The 18,773-nt window shown below is 38.6% G+C and overlaps 1 protein-coding gene across 3 annotated transcripts in view; it reads right to left on the bottom strand.

The window, feature by feature from the left end:
• The window catches only part of SCARA5 (scavenger receptor class A member 5), a 160,495-nt gene that overhangs the window by 55,394 nt on the left and 86,328 nt on the right, over positions 1 to 18,773 (bottom strand). For all 3 annotated transcript variants that reach the window (XM_016428334.2, XM_056813079.1, XM_056813078.1), the window contains exon 4: positions 1,974 to 2,648. In XM_016428334.2, coding sequence (XP_016283820.1) covers positions 1,974 to 2,648 — 675 coding nt within the window. The remainder of the gene's footprint in view (positions 1 to 1,973; positions 2,649 to 18,773) is intronic.

Raw genomic sequence — 18,773 nt, 5'->3', positions numbered from 1 at the left:
AGTGCTATACAGAGCATCAGGAGAGCAAAGTGAGCTGGAAGGAATCTTAGTATCCAAATAGTCCATTTTCCTTTTACAGATAAGGAAATGGAAGTCCAGAGAAATGAGAGGAATTGCCCAGGGTCATTCAAATAGTGAATGGCAGACCCAAGTCCTGAATCTACATCCAGAGCTTTCTGTAGTATGCTGTTGCCCCTAGTATAGTGTTCAATAACTATTTTTCCCTAAAACCTTACCTTCCATCTTGGAATTGATACCAAGTGTTGGTTTCAAGACAAAAGAGCAATGAGGGCTAGGCAATGGGGGGGGGGGGGAGTGTTAAGTGACTTACCCAGGATCACGCAACTAGGAAGCATCTCTGTGAATTTAATATAAATTGTACTCATTCAGTTTGAAAACTGATTCTTGATACCAACTCCGCCTTTGGCCGTATAAGTGTATCTGTGTAGCATTCTGTCAAGGGGCAGGGTAAAGTTTGAGAGTGTTGTGTCTAGATGTTAGTACTCCAGGCCTGGAGACTTGGACTGAAGTTAAGCAAGTTCAATCAGAGTCTCTCTCTCTCTCTCTCTCTCTCTCTCTCTCTCTCTCTCTCTCTCTCTCTCTCTCTCTCTCTCTCTCTCTCTCTCTCTCTCTCTCTCTCTCTCTCTCTCTCTCTCCCTTTCTCTCTCCCTCTCTCTCTCTCTCTCTCTCTCTCTCTCTCTCTCTCTCTCTCTCTCTCTCTCCCTCTCTCTCTCCCTCTCTCTCTCTCTCTCTTCAACTTTTACTAATAAATAATTATAAATTAATGTACAGTCTCCAGAGATTTTTAATCATAACACACCTGAGGTCAGATTTGAACCTAGGCCTGGTCTCCAGACATTGAGTCATCTAGTTGTCCTGGTAACTTATTCCTCAAATGTTCTGATAAGGGACAGAATATTTTCAGTGACTTTGAAACAAAGCCCCATTCTGATGCCTGTAAAGAGAGTTCAGCAAAAATGGTGGATGTCTGCCCTCAAAGTCATTGCCAAGTCAACTTGGAAGATATTATATAGAGGGATCTAGTTGACCAATGTGGATAAACCCCTTCTCAGCAATTTAATCTTAGAAAATTGCAAGGGAGCCTGAAAGGTTAAATGACTTACCCAGGGTCATATATCCAGTGCCTGGCAGAAGCCTTGAACCCAGTTCTAACTCAGACTTAATATTGTAATATTAGAGGCAGTTAGATAGTTCAGTGGATAGGACATTGAACTCATCTTCCTGAGTTCAAATCCAACCTCAGACACTTTATAACTGTGTGACACTTTATAACTGTTTGACCCTGGGCAAGTCACTTAACCCTGTTTGCCTCAGTTTCTTTATCTGTAAAATGAGCCAGAGAAGGAAATGGTAAATCACTTCTGTATCTTTGCCAAGAAAACCCCAAAGGGATCATGAAGAGTCAGACATAACTACACACACACACAGTCTGTCTCCTGCTTCCATTCTCATATCATCAACTGTCCATTGGATATCTTTTTTTTAAACTTAGCAGTTTAGACTTTTGTTTTTCACAAAATTTCAGTTTTTATATAAATACATGTATGTATACATATACATACATACAAATGAATTCACTTAGTTTAATACAAGAAATCTTGTAAAGCTTATTAGCACAGTGTCTGGTATATAGTAGATGCTTAGTGTTTATTGAATTGAATTCTTTACATAGAGACATTATGATATCCTGGAAAGAGTATTGGACTGGGAGAACAAGGAACATGAGTTCTAATTTAACTCTGTCACTAAAATGCTATTGTATAGGAGTGTTCAGGGAGGACTAGCTTCTGGTGTGAGGACTTGCTAAGCCCTTTTGCCCATTGGATATCTTGAACTAGATACTTGTAGTCATCTCAAATACAACAATTTTTAAAAATGTTGCCCTCTAGAGAAGATGTGGTATTCCATAGGCAGAGTTGCAGGGAATCCAGAGGTGGGACAGGCGAACGTACCTTTCATAAGGGTGATGTTCCTCAGGGCCACTGAGTGCTCCCAGTCCTTGAGCCTCAGCTCCTCTGTCACATTATTGAGGATGGCCAGCTCCTGCTTGAGCTGCAGCTCCATGCTGAGATGGACTCTGCGCATGCGCCGAGCGTCCTCGCTGGCGTTGCTGACCAGCACCTGCAGGTCCCGGAGCTGAGTATGGTGGATGCTCACGTCGTAGGAGAGACTCTGGTTGATGCCACCCAGGGCCCCGGTCATTCCGGCCAGCTCCTCGCCCAGGCTGCTCACTCTGGCGGTCAGCTCCGACAGGAGCCGGGCATGGTGCTGGAGCAGCAGCTGACTGCTGTTACTCTCCACCTGGAGGTGATAGAGCTGCATCTGGACTGCCTCGTGCTGCTGGCTGCTACTGTCCCGAAGGAGGGAGATGGCCTGCTCCGTCTGGCCGGCCTGGGTCTGTAGGTTCCACACGTTCCCCTCCAGCCTCTGCAGGGAGCCCGTAAGCAGGCGCAGAGAGTCTGAGTGGTTCTGGAACAGGTCCTGCAGCTTCCAGATGTGCTCCATCGTGTCCCCCCGGAGTGGGAGCTGCAGGAGCCTTAGCTGTAAGTCCCGGAAACTCTCATTCAGCCGGTTCACATTCCAGGTGAGGGCTTTCAGGTCATCTGGAGAGCTCTGCGTCCGGGAGACTGCAAAGAGAAGGGGCAATGACTGTTAGCCCACCTGAAAGCTCAGGAAAGGAAAGGAGAAAGAATGAAAAGGCAAACTCCGCATAAGGGAGAAACACTGCTTTTCTGGGTATAACTAGCGTAGAACCATTGACTTTTTGTCTCAAGTTGCCGGTATCAGAAGGGAGCATTTCCTCCTTTGTGGAGATCCTGAAACCATGCCACCTATATATAATATGTGGCCTCAGGGTCCTATGGTCATGGGTGCTCTTGCCTGCCTCACCTCTCCCTGCCCCAAATTCAATGTTCTTTTCATTCACTTGTAGCCCCAAGATCAGTATTTTCTCCATTACATCTGTGGTTCCTGATCTTTTTGTGAGGCCTCTGGATTTGGAGTCAGAAAGACTTAAATTTAAATCCTACCTCAGTAGTTTACTAATCCTGGGGAAAGTCATGCAACATTTTTAGGTTTCAATTTCTTTAATCAGAAAATGGGATTAACAGCTATTATGCAGGTTGGCCAGGTCTCTAAGGAATAGACACCTCCTGTCCTCTCCTGGTATAGCTACACCAAGCATTATACACCTATACCTCTACTTCTCTCTGTCTCTGCCTCAGATAAAATGCCTAGTTTCAGCACCACTAATTTGTAAACCTCAAGGTTCCCTGAAGTACATAGCTTAAAAACATAGATTTAGAACTGGCTGGAACCCAAGAGATTGTCTTGTCTAATCCCTTATTTTACAGAGGAGGAATTATGTGATTTGTCCAAGGTCACAGATGGAATAAAATAGAAGCTTCAATCCAGGTTGCTTGTCTCTCAAGTTCAAAATTCTTTCCACCACGCTGATAGTTTCCATACTTTTCACCAGGCATCTAGATAGTAGATAATCTATATGAATTTGGAAAGACCTGAGCTTAAATCCTGACTTAGTCTGGCAATAGCCCTATGACCCTGAGTAATTCAATTAATCATTATGAGCTTCAGTTTCCAAATCTATAAAGTGGGGGTAACACTGGCACTGTCTCAGGTTCACTTGTGAGGTTAAAATGAAATAATATACACAAATCACTTTGCAAACCATAAACTGTTCCATTAATGTTAGTCATCATTTTTAAGTAGGGGAACACCCTTTTAAAATAAAAAAAATGCACAGACTCTCATTTTATGATGTGATACTAGGAAATGATAGTAGTTATGCCATTAGCTTCTGCAAACTGAGAAATATTCAACGAGATGATGCTCCCAAGAAGTCAGTAGTACTTTTAAATACAAAATTTCCCTTGAATAGAATAAAATCTCATTAAGGTACTTGTGTTCCCATTCCCAGTACCTTGTACACAGTGGGCGCTATAAATGCATGTCAAATTGTTCATACATTCACAGAATCCTTAGCTTTTTTCTAAGCATAGTTTGGGTACTACTTCCTACAAGAAGCCCTTACTGATGCTCCAGATCTACCCTCTATACTGTCTTCTTAAAATTTTCTTATAAATGCTTTATATTTTGTTTTCTTTACATGTTCTATTCCCCCCCAGTAGAAAGGAAGTTTCTTGAGGGAAAGGACTGGTCTAGCATAGTACTTTTCACAGAGTAGGTCCTTAATTGGTATTGGTTGAATTGAATTCTATTGAAATGGTATAGTATGTAATGCAGGAGACATTTAAATGATATTTATTTAATTTAATCAGGTACCACCTTTCTTCCTTTAGGCATCCTTTCTACCTGTTTCTATCTCCTCTCTCCAGTTTTTCCCATTTCCCAGACCATTCCTTCCTCTCCTAAGCACATATGATCTTTCCTCCATTCTTTTCTTTCCTCTCCAGGCATCTCTAATCTTTCTCTAACTCCTTCCTGATCTTTGAGGTCCCTTCTAATTCTAAAATTATCAACCTCTCTCCTTTGCTTTCACCTAGGGAACTGAGGAGTAAAATCTTATTGAATTGTTAATAACTTTAATGTGTTAGCCTTCCCAGTGTCTCTGTTGGGAAATCTCATTTTAACAGTTACATGCCATAGACAATGCCTTCACCCCAAAGCATCTTAAGGCATGAGGATAGATCACTAGGGAAATTATTTTTGGACAGGCATTTCCTTGGCTCTCAAAAGTTTAATGGAGTTTCCAGCCTTCCCCATCTAGGATTAGTTAGTTTCCTGAAAATTTACTCTCTGCAGATAATAATCTAGTTATCTCTTTGTAATAGTCACAGTACACAGTATGTTCTATTTCCACCTCTTCTACCTCACCCCCTCAAACCCACCCCCTCCAAAGAAACTCTTTCCAGATGTCTGGTGTCCTTAGCCGGGAACAACTGAGTGTGACTTTCTTAATTTTTACTTAAGAAAACATTCCACCCTCCTCTATTGTATTGCAAAATTGCTTGCCAAGCATTTTTAATAATTCTTGGCACTCTACCCTTCCATTTCACAATCAAAGAACTGAATTACAGAATTGTAGAGCTTTAGAGACTGAAAGGGATTTAGGTAACAACAACAATAATAATGTCTTTGGTTGACTTAAAGGGCAATAGGAAAATGAATAGGGGGAGTAAGTAGGTTGAAGCATATTACTGGTGATTCATGTTCCAGAGGAAGAGTAAAAGATGCCATGAAGGAAAAATGGAATCAGAAAAGGAGGTGAGTCAGGCATGTTGTTTGTACCTATGAGATATCAAGACCTAGAAGGAGATCACTGACATCATGGGGAATGGAATATTTATGTGAAAGCTTGGACAAGTCACACTAGAGAAAAAGGAGTAGACTGAGTGCAATGTACTCCTGTGGAAGAAATAGCCAAGCAATTAATTAGTCAGTAAATATTTATTAAGCATTTACTATGTGCCAGGCCCTGTGCTAAGCACTGAGGATGCAAAGAAGAGCAAAAAATGGACCCTGCCCTTGAAGTGTGTACATTCCAATGGGGGAAGACAACATGTAAATAACCAGGACATCCAAGATACCTATAGAGTGACTGAGAGGGAATCTGAAAGGGGAAGTCATTAGCAGATGTGGGGATAGGTAAAGGCATCCTGCAGAAGGTGAGCTTTGAGCTAAGTTGTGTAGGAAGTCAGGGAAACTAAAAGGTGGAGGTGAGAGGACAGAAGATTTTAGGCATGGGGAACAGATTCCAAAGAAACTAAGACCAGAAATAGAATGCTATGTATGAGGCCAGGGTCACTAGACCACAGGAGAGCTCAAGGAAAAAGAAGTCTAGAAAAGTAGGAAGGAGCCAGGTTATAAAGAACTTTAAATGACAAATAAAAAATTTTATAGTTGATTATTAGGGAGATATTGGAGTATACTAAAGGTAGGAGATAAATGGAGAAGTAGAGCATGACACCTACACTTTAGGGGGGAAATCCACATAGGTGAGACCCTGGCTCCACTGAAATACAATAAATCACATTTATATAGACTTTAAGATTTACAAAGCACTGGCTTGTCCTCTAATCCATTTGTCCCTTCTCTTCTTCCAAAAAGGAAATAAGTTGAAGTTAAAAGATAACTTGTCCAAGTTCATACAGTTTAGTTCAATTCAATTCAGTGAACACTTATTGATCTCTTACTATAGCTACCATGTTTTTTCACTTCCCATGTATCCAGCAACTGTTCTCTTCTTAAGGTTAAGCATTCTTTCTACAGCGAATTCTCATAAGGATGATCTCAATCAGGGCCCTTCACTGTCTTGATTAGCTTCCTTTGGATTCTCTCCAGATTATAAATTTCTTCATAAAATAAGGTGCTTAAAACTGAACATAATACTCTGGATGTGGTTTAGTCAGGGCAGAACACTTTGGGATTATCTTTCCAACTATATAAAATAGACTTAAAACTTCAGTGGACAGAGAATTTGGTATTTCTAAAGTATAGATCTGACCATGTCATTTCCCTCTTCAAAAAACTCTAGTGACTCCCTATGGGATCAAATATTCAGCAGTGAAATCTCTTCTGGACATGACTCCAATTTACCTTTCCAGCTTTAGTAAACATCAGACCCTCCATATAGTCTAAGGTCCTATCCAAATGGGCTGCTTACTGTTCCTCAGGTAAAATACTCCATCTCCCAATTTCCATGCTTTTGCATAGGCTCCCCTCCCATGAGTGGAAGATACTTCCTCCTCACCTCTTCCTTTAATTTCCTCTCTTCCTTTAAGATGCAGCTTAGAGGGGCAGCTAGATAGCACAGTGGATAAAGCACTAGGTTTAGAGTCTGGAGAACCTGGGTTCAAATTTGACTTCAGATACTTCCTAATTTGTGTGACCCTGGGCAGGTAACTTAACTTCAATTTTCTAACCATTGCAGTTCTTCTGACTTAGAACTGATACTAAGGCAGAAGTGAAAAAAAAAAAGAGGCAGCTCAGGCACCATCTTCTGTGTGAAGTCTTTTCTGATTTGCTCCTGTTCTGCCCCATACCACCTACTCTTTTTTGTGTGTGTCAAACCCTTACCTTTTGTCTTAGTATCAGTTCTAAGACTGAAGACTGTCTAGGGTTAGACAATTTGGGGTTAAGCGACTTGCCCCAGGTCACAGAAACTAAGAAGTGTCTGAGGTTGAATTTGAACTCAGGATCTCCCTTCTCCAGTCCTGGCTCTCAGTTCAATGAGTCATCTAGCCACCCCTCCAATTACCTTTTGTTTTTCTTTGTATCCTCAAGACTTAGCTTAGTCCCTGGCACAAAGTAGATATTTAAGACATTTATTGACTAGCTTATTGCTTGAGCCCTCCAAAGGTACACTGGAACCAACTCTACTTGCTTGGGAAAGATCATTAAATTTTCTGTGTGAACATGTACACTTGAGATGCCCCCAAACTCTTCAGATTAGGGCTTGATTTGTAACTATTTAATCTTAAGGAAGTGATAGAAAAAATGTTAATAATTCCAATTAAACTTTAAAGTGTGCCTCTGATCAGTTATTAAATATTTCCCAGCATTCTCCTGGGACCCCCTCTCCCAAACTACCCTGTAGTTAGTGATTTTTGTATTTATTCACTTTGGATTTAAGCTCTCTGTATATTTTTATATATACTTATTATTTCCCATATTAAAAGATATGCTCATTGTGAGCAGGGAGGGTTTCATTCTTTGTATTTGTGTTTTCAGCACCTGGGAGGATGGCTAGCACATAGTTGACCCTTTAAGAAATATTTGTTGAGAAATATTTGTTGATTGACTGCTTGCTCTTTTCTCTTTGTCCTCATACACAAACCCATACAAAAAAAGAAAAATAAAAGACACCTACCTTCTATCCCTCTTCACAATTAAAAAAATAATTTTTCATTATTTATATAAAGTATATATAGTACTTTATATTTCTTTTTATTTATGTAGACTGAGACAAATGTATTTAAATTTTTAAATTTTAAATTAAGAATTTTAAAATTATTTCTAAAAATTTCGCCCCCTTCCATTAATTTTAAAGCATATTTTGATTTTATTATATATTAGAGAAATGCTCATTAAAATATCTCACACCTATCAGATTGGCTAATATGACAGAAAAGGAAAATGATAAATGTTGGAAAGGATGTGGGAAAATTGGGACATATACACTGTTGATGGAATTGTGAACTGATGCAACCATCCTGGAGAGCAACTTGGAACTATGTCCAAAGGGCTATAAAACCATGCATACCCTTTGAATCAGCAATATTATTACTAGGTCTATATCCCAAAGAGATTTTTAAAAATGACCCCTTATTTTCCATCTTAGAATCAAAACTGTGTATTGGTTCCAAGATAGAAAAGCAGTAAGGGTTAAGCAAGGGGGGGAGGGGTATTAAATGCCTTGTCCAGGGTCACACAGCTAGAAAGTATCTGAGGCTAAATTTGAACCCAGGACCCCCTGTTTATAAGCCTGGTTCCCAATTCACGGAGCCATCTATACACAGTATTGTTTCTTAGACAGAAAGTAAGGTTTTTGTTTTTCTTTAAATCCATCTACAAGTAAGCAGGGCCTTCTTGAAAGATGACCAAGAGACCACCTAAGCAAACAGGAGACACTTCCTATCCTAACACAAATTTCCTAAATCTAAAAATATTTTCAAACACATAAAGGTAAACAACATGGAAAAATAAAACTTTGCTTCAAAAATAAACTTGAAAACAAACCATGTGTTTTGATATTAAAGAGGTTGAATAAAGAGTGTAATATTCTTCTAGTATCCAGATGTCCTTATAAAAATCTGACAGGCCCGTGATTAAATATTTAAGAATTAGCTTCTTTTTCAAACTTTATTTTTTATGAGATTGACAAGTTTCAACATTAATATATCCATATATAAAGAATAAGAAAAAGTGGTCTGAATATGAAACTGTGATCCTCTATCACATACAGTTTATTTTTTAAAAGTATGTATTGAATTTAACATGCTAAGAAGAACATTGCCCTGTTGTTGTTGTTTTTTTTTGGTAGCCCCTTCTGAGTTTTCTCTACTTTCTTCTGTATATTTTTAAATGTTACATTGAGATTGTTTTTTTTTTCTATTATGCTTCCTCCATTCTTCAACATAATATTCACCACCTCCCCTTCCCCATAAAATCTCTCCCTTATAATAAATATATTTTATATAGAAATAACACAAAACATTAAACAAATCACAAATTCACATTGGCTGTGTCTGAAAATGTATATCTGGACAAAATTAGTGTTTTGGATCCCTCAGTTCCTGGGTTCCCCACGGCAGCATGATGTTGCAGAAAGCTTAAGGGCTGAATGGCTTTAGACAACCTTCACCTACCTCATATGTAAAATGGGAATAATTATACTTCCATTACCCATCCCAGAGAGTTGTTTTAATAAAAGTACTTTATAAGATTACATAAATTTTAACCATCTTCATTACAAGAGATCAGTTAGGTTCAGGGGCTAGACTGTTTAATGTTCTGAAGTTATTCACCCCAAACACATAGCTTTGTACAAAATATTTGTCTTCTCCTTCATCTTAGAATATTATAGTAATACAATTTATGAAGCAGGAACAAGTCTCTGAGAAACACTGAAAGGAATAAATATGAAGAATTTCTTAGGATTACTCAAAATACTCAAAAGAGACCCAGGTAGGTGAAGGGATGTGACTTACATAAGGTAACATAAATGGAAAGCATCACAAGTAGAATTTGGTTCTATTTATAATTTCTATGGATTTTATTTTTTGTTTATAGTTCATTTCTCTGCTAATTTATAATGTCTATTTTGGGAGTTTATTTAAGTTTATTTGTTAGCTTTCTAATTTTTATGAATTATATTTAATCTATTACTAATTGACTTTTATATTTTATTAATTGTGTCTCTAGGGTTATGAATTTTCCCCTGAGGACTGCTTTAGTTATATCCCAGAAACTTTGGCATATTGTTTTTTTCATTATCATTTTCTTTCACATAATTATTGTTTTTATGATGTGTCCTCAGAATTTCATTGTTAGTCTCCATTTGGGTCTGTGACTTTTGTTGAACCAATGACTATTTTTTTTGTGCTTTGGTATATGCAGGATATATTTCTATTTTTTACTTTTCATATTTCTTTACTATAATTTTCAATTGTATGTTGGTCATTTTTTGGTAAAAGTTCCATGAGCTATTGAAAAATGTTTATATTCTTTTGTAGGCCCCTTTAGAAGACACCACAAATCTTTAAGCTCTAGTTTCTGTAGCAATTTTATAGTTCTATATTTTTCCTATTATCTTTCTGTTAGCCTTAAAAAAAAAATAAACCCTTACCTTCCATCTTGGAATATCAATACTGTGTATTGATTCTAAGGCAGAAGAGTGGTAAGGGCTAGGTAATGGGGGTTAAGTGACTTGCCCAGGGTCACATAGCTGGGGCATGTCTGAGGCCAGACTTGAACCTAGAACCTCCTATCTCTAGGCCTGGCTCTCAATCCATGAGCTACCCAGTTGCCCCCTCTGTTAGACTTTTTGAAAACTGAGAGGACACTGAAGTTTTCTATCATTGTTGTGTTACTATTTATGTATTCTTGCAGCTCAGTTAATTTTTCCTTTATTACTTTGGATGCCAAGGCATTTGAAGTATTTAATTTTTATAATACTATATTGTTTGGTGGTCTATGGTTCCTTTCAACATAATGTAGTATCCTTGTTTCTCTCTTTTTATTTTTTGAATGTTTGTTTTTGCTTTGTCAGGTGGCATGATCCCAACTCCTGCTGCTTTGTTTTCACTTGATGCATCACAAATTCATTTTCTATCCTTTCAATTTTACTCTGTGCTGCCTTTGTTTCTTAAGTTTATTTCTTGTAAGCAGCAGATTGTAGGGGTTTTCTTATTGAATCTGTTACTTTTTTTGTTTTATCAGGATTTTTATATATATTTATTCATTTAATTCCAGAGGTCTGATTTGAAACCAGGTCCTCTGCTTTAGTGCACTTGTATCATACTGGTTTCTTCAGATCAAAATACTATACTTATAAAGGCTCATATGGTGAAACCTGAAAAGTCGCTTGATTTCTGTCTGTCTCAGTTTCCTCATCTGTAAAATGGTGATACATACTTCCCAGAGTTGTTGTGAAGAACAAAGGAGATGATATTTGTAAAGTAATTTTAAAATCTTAATATGGAAAAAGCAGCTAGATGGCACACTGGATAGAGTACTAGGCTTGAAGTCACAAAGACCTAAGTTCAAATCCAGCCCCAGACACTTACTTGCAGTGAGACCCCATTTCTAGACAAGTCACTTAACCCTATATGCCTCAAAAAGGAAATTTTAATGCATTTTATAAATGCTTTTAGTTTATAGAGAACAGGTCTCAAAGTTTGGAAGACCTAGATTCAAGTCCCATCTCTGACATACTCTCAGTGCCCCAGCCAACTCTTTAAGACAATGTGTGAGTTGAAGAAAAGGAGTTACCAATCTTCAAAGGTGAATGATGTTACTAATAAGCTCCCTGTTTCATAAAACTACATATCTGGACCAAACTTCTCAGGTCCCTGTAGTCCTGTCTCTCTACTGGTGAAGGATACAGATCAGTTGTAGTTTCTCAGACTGTTCTTGTCCATATCCTTCCACATATCCTGCATGATTCTTTCAATATTTTGTAGGTGGGAGCCAAGATGACAGAGTAGAAGCAGGGAAACTTGAAACTACCATGAGAATCCTTTCCAACCAATCTTAAAATAATGTAACAAAATGAATACTAGAGTAATAGAACCAACAAGGAAACAGAGTGAAGCAACTTTCAAAAAGAGAACAGCCTGGAAGGTAGACAGAGAGCATCTGGGGCACTGGGGTGAGATGGAGTACAGCTAGATGGAGGCTACAGCAAAGAGTAAGGAGTAAGCCAACAAGCAAGCCCCCCAGCCCCACATCTACTGCTCCAGGTTCTGAACCTGGGCCCAAGCCAACATCCAGACTCTGAGACCAATAGAAGTCCAGCCCAATACACAGCCCTTCAAATTCCAAGCAAACCTGCAGTGAGACCTGGAATTCTAGCCCAGGGCAGTCTGTGCTACATAGCCTGATCTGTGTGAGCCCAGAGCAAGGCCAGGAGTCCCGGCCTGGGTATATGATAAAGATATAGATCTGAGTGTGGGAAAGTCAATAGACCTGGAGCTGATAGCTCAGTGGATTGAGAGTCAGGCCTAGAGATGGGAGGTCCTAGGTTCAAATCTGGCCTCAGACACTTCCCAGCTGTGTGACCCTGGGCAAGTCACTTAACCCCTATTGCCTAGCCCTTACCACTCTTCTGCCTTGGAACCAATACACAGTATTGATTCCAAGATGGAAGGTAAGGGTTTTTAAAAAATCAACTAAGAGAGGCAGAGTAAAAACAGGGAAGAGAAGTAAAAGCAATGCAAGAAGAAATGGACTAAATGAAAAAGGAGACTCAAAAACTGATGGAAAAAATCATTCTTTAAAAATTAGAATTGAGCAAATAGAAACTAATGACTTCACGAGGCATCAAAAAACAATAAAACAAAATCAAAAGGATGAAAAAGAAAACAGAAGAAAATGTGAAATATCTCATTGAAAAAACAACTGACCTGGAAAATAGATTCAGGAGAGACAATTTAAGAATTATTGGACAACCTGAAAGCCATGATAAAAAAAAAAAACCCTTGGACATCATAATACAAGAAATTGTCAAAGAAAACTGTCCAGATATTTTTAGACAAGAGAACAAAATAGAAATGGAAAGAATACACAGATCACTTCTAGAAAGTAACCCTCAAATGACAACTCATAGGAATATAATAACTAAATTCAAGACACCCTCCCTATCCCACAAACCAGGGAGAAAATACTGCAAATAGTCAGAAAGAAACAATTCGAATATCAAGGTGCTACAATCAAGATTGCACAGCATTAGCAGCTTCCACATTAAAGGATTAGAAGGGCATGGAATATCATATTTCAGAAAGCAAAAGATCTAGGTTTACAATCCTGAATCACCTATCCAGCAAAACTAAGTATATTCTTTCATGGGGGGAAATGGTCATTCAATAAAATAGAAGATTTCTAAGCATTCCTGATGAGAACAGAGCTGAACAAAAAATCTGAAGCCTAAACAAAAGATGCAAGAGAAGCCTAAAAAGGTAATAAGAAAGAGAAAATTTAAGAGACTCAATAAGATCAAATCATATGTATTCCTACATGTAAAGGGGATATTTGTAATTCTTAAAAACTATTATAAGTAGTAGAGCAGTTAGAAGGAGTATACTTAGAAGGTGGGAAGTAAGCTGATTATGATGATATGATATGCAAAAAAAAAAATCAAGGGGTCAATATTTTGTGGGCACCAGAACAACATACTCCTCATTTCCCTTTGTTCTTAGAATACAACTGGCCCATCTCCTTTTCCAGTCATCTCTCTCTGTTGAGGTTCATCACAGCATTCATGGTCAGCAAATGATCACTGAGAGCTGATTAGAACCACCCCTCTGTATTCATGTACCCCTTCACATCACCTACAATATTGCTTCTGCTTCATTCATGGTGTTGCATGGTTCCAACTAGGGAATACCATCCAGAAAATATTAGTGTTAAAGATGAGGCATCTAGATGGCATACTGGTTAAAAGATTGGGGCTTGGAGTTAGGCAAACAAGAGATCAAATTCTGCTTTGAACTTTTACTAGCTATGTGGGCATAGTATTTAACATTTCTCAGGCTGTTTCTTCAGTTGTGAAATGGGCATGATAACAGCACCTACCTTACAGAGTTGCTATAATACAAACTAAAATAGATGAAGCAGTTAACTATATAAATGCTGTTAGTTTGGGTCAGTAAGAGGCTTGCAATAATTATTCACAGCACTGCATTATTTCCAACCTGTGATCTAACCTGCCCTCCTACTATTTATTCTAGGTTCAGTTCATTATCCATTGCTAATACTTATCCAAGATGTGTATTAGTAAACTAACTCTTCTTTTAAAATTTTTATTATTTATTTTAAACAGTTTGTTTTCTAAATTCTCTCCCTTCCTTCCTTTCTTTCCCGACCTTCAGAGAAGGCAAGCAAAATGGTAGCATATTATTAAAAAAAAAAAAAGAAAATTATACTTCCATTTTCACGCAGAGTTCTTCTATTCTTACTCTGGAAGTGGATCACATTTTTTCACTATAATTCCTTTGGAATTGTCCAGGATCATCGTTTCGATCAGAGTTGCTAAGCCTTTCACAATTGATTGATAATCTTTACAATATTGCTCTAACTGTATACAATGATCTCCTGGTTCTTTTCTCTTCACTTGACATCAGTTCATTTAGATCTTGCCAGGTTTTTTCTGAAACTACCCCCTCATCATTTCTTATGGCATAACAGTACTCCATCACAAGCATCTGCTACAATTTATTGAACCATTCCCCAACTAACAAGCATCCCTTCTAATTTCCAATTCTTTGCCACCACAAAAAGAGCGCTAAAAATATTTTTGTACATATGGATCCTTTCCCTTTGAACTCTTTGGGAAACAGATCTAGTTGGAGTGTTGCTGAACCAAAGTGTAGGCACAGTTTTGTAGTCCTTTGAGCAGAGTTCCAAATTGTTGCCAGAATGGTTGGATCAATTCACAGTTTTAGTGGACAAACTCAATAGGTCATCTTTCCAACTCCTCTATATGGGAAGATATGAATTACTGATTTTTCTTGTGCTGAGCAGGTTGTTCTTATGTGGTTATGAATCTCATTGTTGAGGTCCTAGAATATTCCTCAACTTGATGATACAAGCAGGACAATATTACCCATAAACAGAAGCATCTGGAGGACCTCACCATCCACAGGGGATCTCTCTCCCATTTGGACTATGCAAAGGATATCCTCCATGCCACGAGTGAACAAACTTGGTGTCTCTTTTTTTATATCTTACTTGGCATTAATACTAAGAGGATGATTGAACAGAATCATCATTGTGGTTTCATCTGTCAAGGGATCTCATGTCTTAATGAACATATGGAAGACAGCTTGGTAGAGAAGAGTCTTTAAGACTGTATTTATCACTACGGAGTCAAATGATTTTTTTATAATCTGCAAACTAACACAGTAGGCTTTTGCATTCTTTACTCAACTATTTGACTTGAGCACCAGATGAAAGTCTTTTTATAAATTAGCCTTCTCTGGCTTCCTTCCTATCTTAGTTAAATCTCTTTTCTCAGTTCTCCTTAAACTTAGTGTCTTCCTTCTAAGATTTACCCAATACTTACATACATATGGATGTATGTAAATATCTATTTTGTTTGTATATTTTCTCCTCCATTAGACTGTGGGCTCCTTAAGAGCCAAGACTTTTTTTTTGCCTGTCTTTGCATTTAGCACAGTATCCAACCATAAAAGGCTCTTCAGTGCTAGTTAGCTGACCAACTCCTAGATCTCTAGCCCCAAGTCCTCTCCTTATTGCCCCCGAAAGCAAGCAGGTTTTCTAAGAATTTTCCACTTCTAGCAAGTCAATGAAAAATCAACAGGGAATAAAACACATGGAGAAAGCCCCCAAACATAGTTTAATGCCTTATAAAGTATAAATCTCTGAATCTTGAGTCTAATGCATATAGTTCACAGTCTAGTTGAGCTCTAATCTGAATTTTTTCTCAGCTTCCCTCCTACCCTGGCTTCTTCTTGAGCAGTTTTTTCATTCTTTGGGTTTCCTTCCCTCTTTGCAGGAATTATTATCCTCTCTCTCCCACATAGCACCAGGATTGAAAGTCTTCTGTCCGCTGATCTGTATTTTCTAGTACCTTTTCTCTAGGCATAACCTGGACACACTGGGTATTAAATCTGACACTTACCATTGGGGTTATTTATATTACACAAGCCAATCCAGACAACTGGCTCCCCTTGTTAATCATTCTTCTTTTTCCAAGCAGTGTCCAGGCTCATTGCAGGAACAGCATGGGTACAATTGGGTGAGAGGAGGAAGGTCCACCTCAGGACACTATTTCCTTCCCAGTCTTCCCCACCCCAGACTTGGCATGTGATAGACTATTATTTGCCAGTACTTTATGCTGCATCCCTTGACCTGCCCCCAGATCTAAGCTGCTGCTCTAACAACTTTCCCATTCCTGCCTCCTTCTCTGGATTTTTTTATCCAAGTAGACTCATTAGCTTGACTTCAGAATAGTATTATGGTTACCCTTTCCAAACACAACTCATGTCAGCATCCATCTTCCCTAGTCACATCCCCCTCAGTTTTTTCTCCCTTCAGATGTAAATTATCTTTAATCACTAGCAAAAATTGGCCCCCTCCCTAAAGGGAGAAACTACCCAATAGTTGGAAAATAGCTATAACTTATACTTGGACATTTATATTTCTTTAAACCTTGCTCTATGTTGTAACTAGACAGTGTAAATTAACACCCTCATTTCCTTCTACTAATTGTTACATTATATGATAGTTTTCTACATAACTGCTAGGGGATACTGTGGTTAGACTACTAGGCTTGGAATCAGTAAGATTCATCTTTCCAAGTTCAAATCCAGTCTTAGACACTATCTCTGTGACCCTGGACAAGTCACTTAACCCTGGTGGCCTGTTAACTTATTGGTCAAATGAACTGGAGAAGAAAATGGGCAAAGTACTCCAAGTATCTTTGCCAAGAAAATCCCAAATCGGGTTAGGAAAACCCAGACAAAGTTGAAATGACTGAACAACAATATTCCATTCTATTTTTATTTCTTTTATTAATTGTTTCTCAATGAAATTTTAATTTAGTTTGAGCTTCAGTTGGAAATGTTGCCTCCCTAAAGTTGCCCCTCTCAGCAACCATTGCCCTACATCCACCATACTGTTTCTCATACTATACAGGTATTAAAAAAAAACCCTCTTACTTTTCATCTTAGAATCAATATTATATATTAGTTCTAAGACAGAAGAGTGGTAAGGGCTAGGCAATGGGGGTTAAGTGACTTGCCCAGGGTCACACAGCTAGGAAGTGTCTGAGGCCAGATTTGAACCCAGGAACTCCCATCTCTAGGCTTGACTCTCAATCCACTGAGCCACCCAGGTGTCCCCAACATCATTATTTAAATAAAATATAGATAAGCAGCCCTGAAAACTGAAATGGGTGATGCTTTTACCTCAGAAAGCCTGGATTGAATGCCTTATCTATTTATTAATGGTGTTAATTTAATAACTTAACATTTATTAATAGTGTGAGTTTGATGAAGATTGTCATCTCCATTTTACAGATGAGAAAACTGAGTATCAGAGAAGCCGTGACATGCTCAAGCAAACACAGCTAGTAAATGGAAGTGCTCTTTTTTTTTTTTACTCCTTTGCAGTATCTCTAACCATTTCTCCAAGAATATCCCAGAAAATAAAATTGAGTTAGACAGAAAAATGATGAAAGACATTGAAAGTAGAAGGTATAAGCAGGGCTCAACTCCAAAGGGGCGCCTGCCATAAAAGACAAAGGTTTATTTATTGGAGGAGGGGGGAGGTAAAGAGTTATTTTTTAGCTACTCCCCATCCAAATCCACACTTTCAATTCTGCTGGATAAATATTTACAGTATGGAGATTGAATTCTCTAATGTGTTGCTAGCCCCATCCTCATATAAACAGGAGGTGGGAAGGAAGTTTGAGTTCCAGCTAAGGAGGGAGGATCTAACAGCAGGAGGCCCATTTTGGAAAAGAAAAAAGCCCAAGGAGAACCTTGCCTTCTCCATTCATACAGGCCAGCCATGCTTTTAAATGCAATCAGTTCCTAGAAGCCCCATTCTAAAAAGCACCATCTCCCCATTAGGCAAAGCCTCAACTGCATAAATCACTGCCACCTTCTCTGGCAAGGGGTGCTCAATGAAGAAAAGTTGGTCCTCACCAACTTTGGTCAGCCAATAATGGATCAGACCCAGGTTCTAGTTAGGACTCTGCCACTCTGCCCTTTTAGCCCTTGGTTTCTGTATATGTAAAATGTAAAATTATATGGGTTCCAAGTGTTATATACCCACTCAGACAACGTTTACTCCCGCTGGAATGTTCTCCAAAGTCTACTTCAACCTGGGCCACCCTAGGATGCTTTCTCCAAAAAGAGTCTGCTAGAAATGTAAAGTTCTGCCACTCAGACACAGAATCTGTTAGGGTTCTTTTTACCACCACCCCTGGAATTCTGGGATTGCTTTATATGGAGAATACTGGGACCCAAGGGATTCTCAGCCTTGATTGTTAAATATAGTATTGCAGAGGGGAAGAGAGGAGCTTATCTTCTTTTAAAATGAATTCTCAGTCTCTCCATGCTCCCTAAATTAAAGTTCATTCAAGCTATGAAATGAATCAGCACCCAGACTTACCTACAAGCTACCAGGGAGCCAGCCACACTTGAAATCCCAGGGGAAAAAAAAACCCTCCCTTACTCCTAGCTTCCACCCATCAAATTATTCTCTAATCACATGCTCACTCTTTGTCAACAGAGATTCACACTACTCTTCACTCTTACTAAGTTACTCTAGTATCATACTCCTGGTTTCCACTAGTAGCCAGTAATTATTCTATATTTCTTCCCTCCATTCTTTGTTTTCTTTCTTCTTCCTTCTCTCCCATTCTTCCTTCCTTCCTCCTTTCCTCTATCCTTTTCTTTCTTCCTTTCTTCTTCCCTCCCTTTCATTCTTCCTCCCTTCCTCTGTCTTTTCCTTCTTTCCTTTCTTTTTTCCTCTCTTCCATTCATCTTTTCTCTCTCCTTTTCTTTCCATCCTTCACATCCAAG

Source organism: Monodelphis domestica, chromosome 1 (assembly GCF_027887165.1).
Source record: "Monodelphis domestica isolate mMonDom1 chromosome 1, mMonDom1.pri, whole genome shotgun sequence".
Lineage (NCBI taxonomy): Eukaryota > Metazoa > Chordata > Mammalia > Didelphimorphia > Didelphidae > Monodelphis > Monodelphis domestica.
This window is presented reverse-complemented; position numbering and strand designations above follow the sequence as displayed.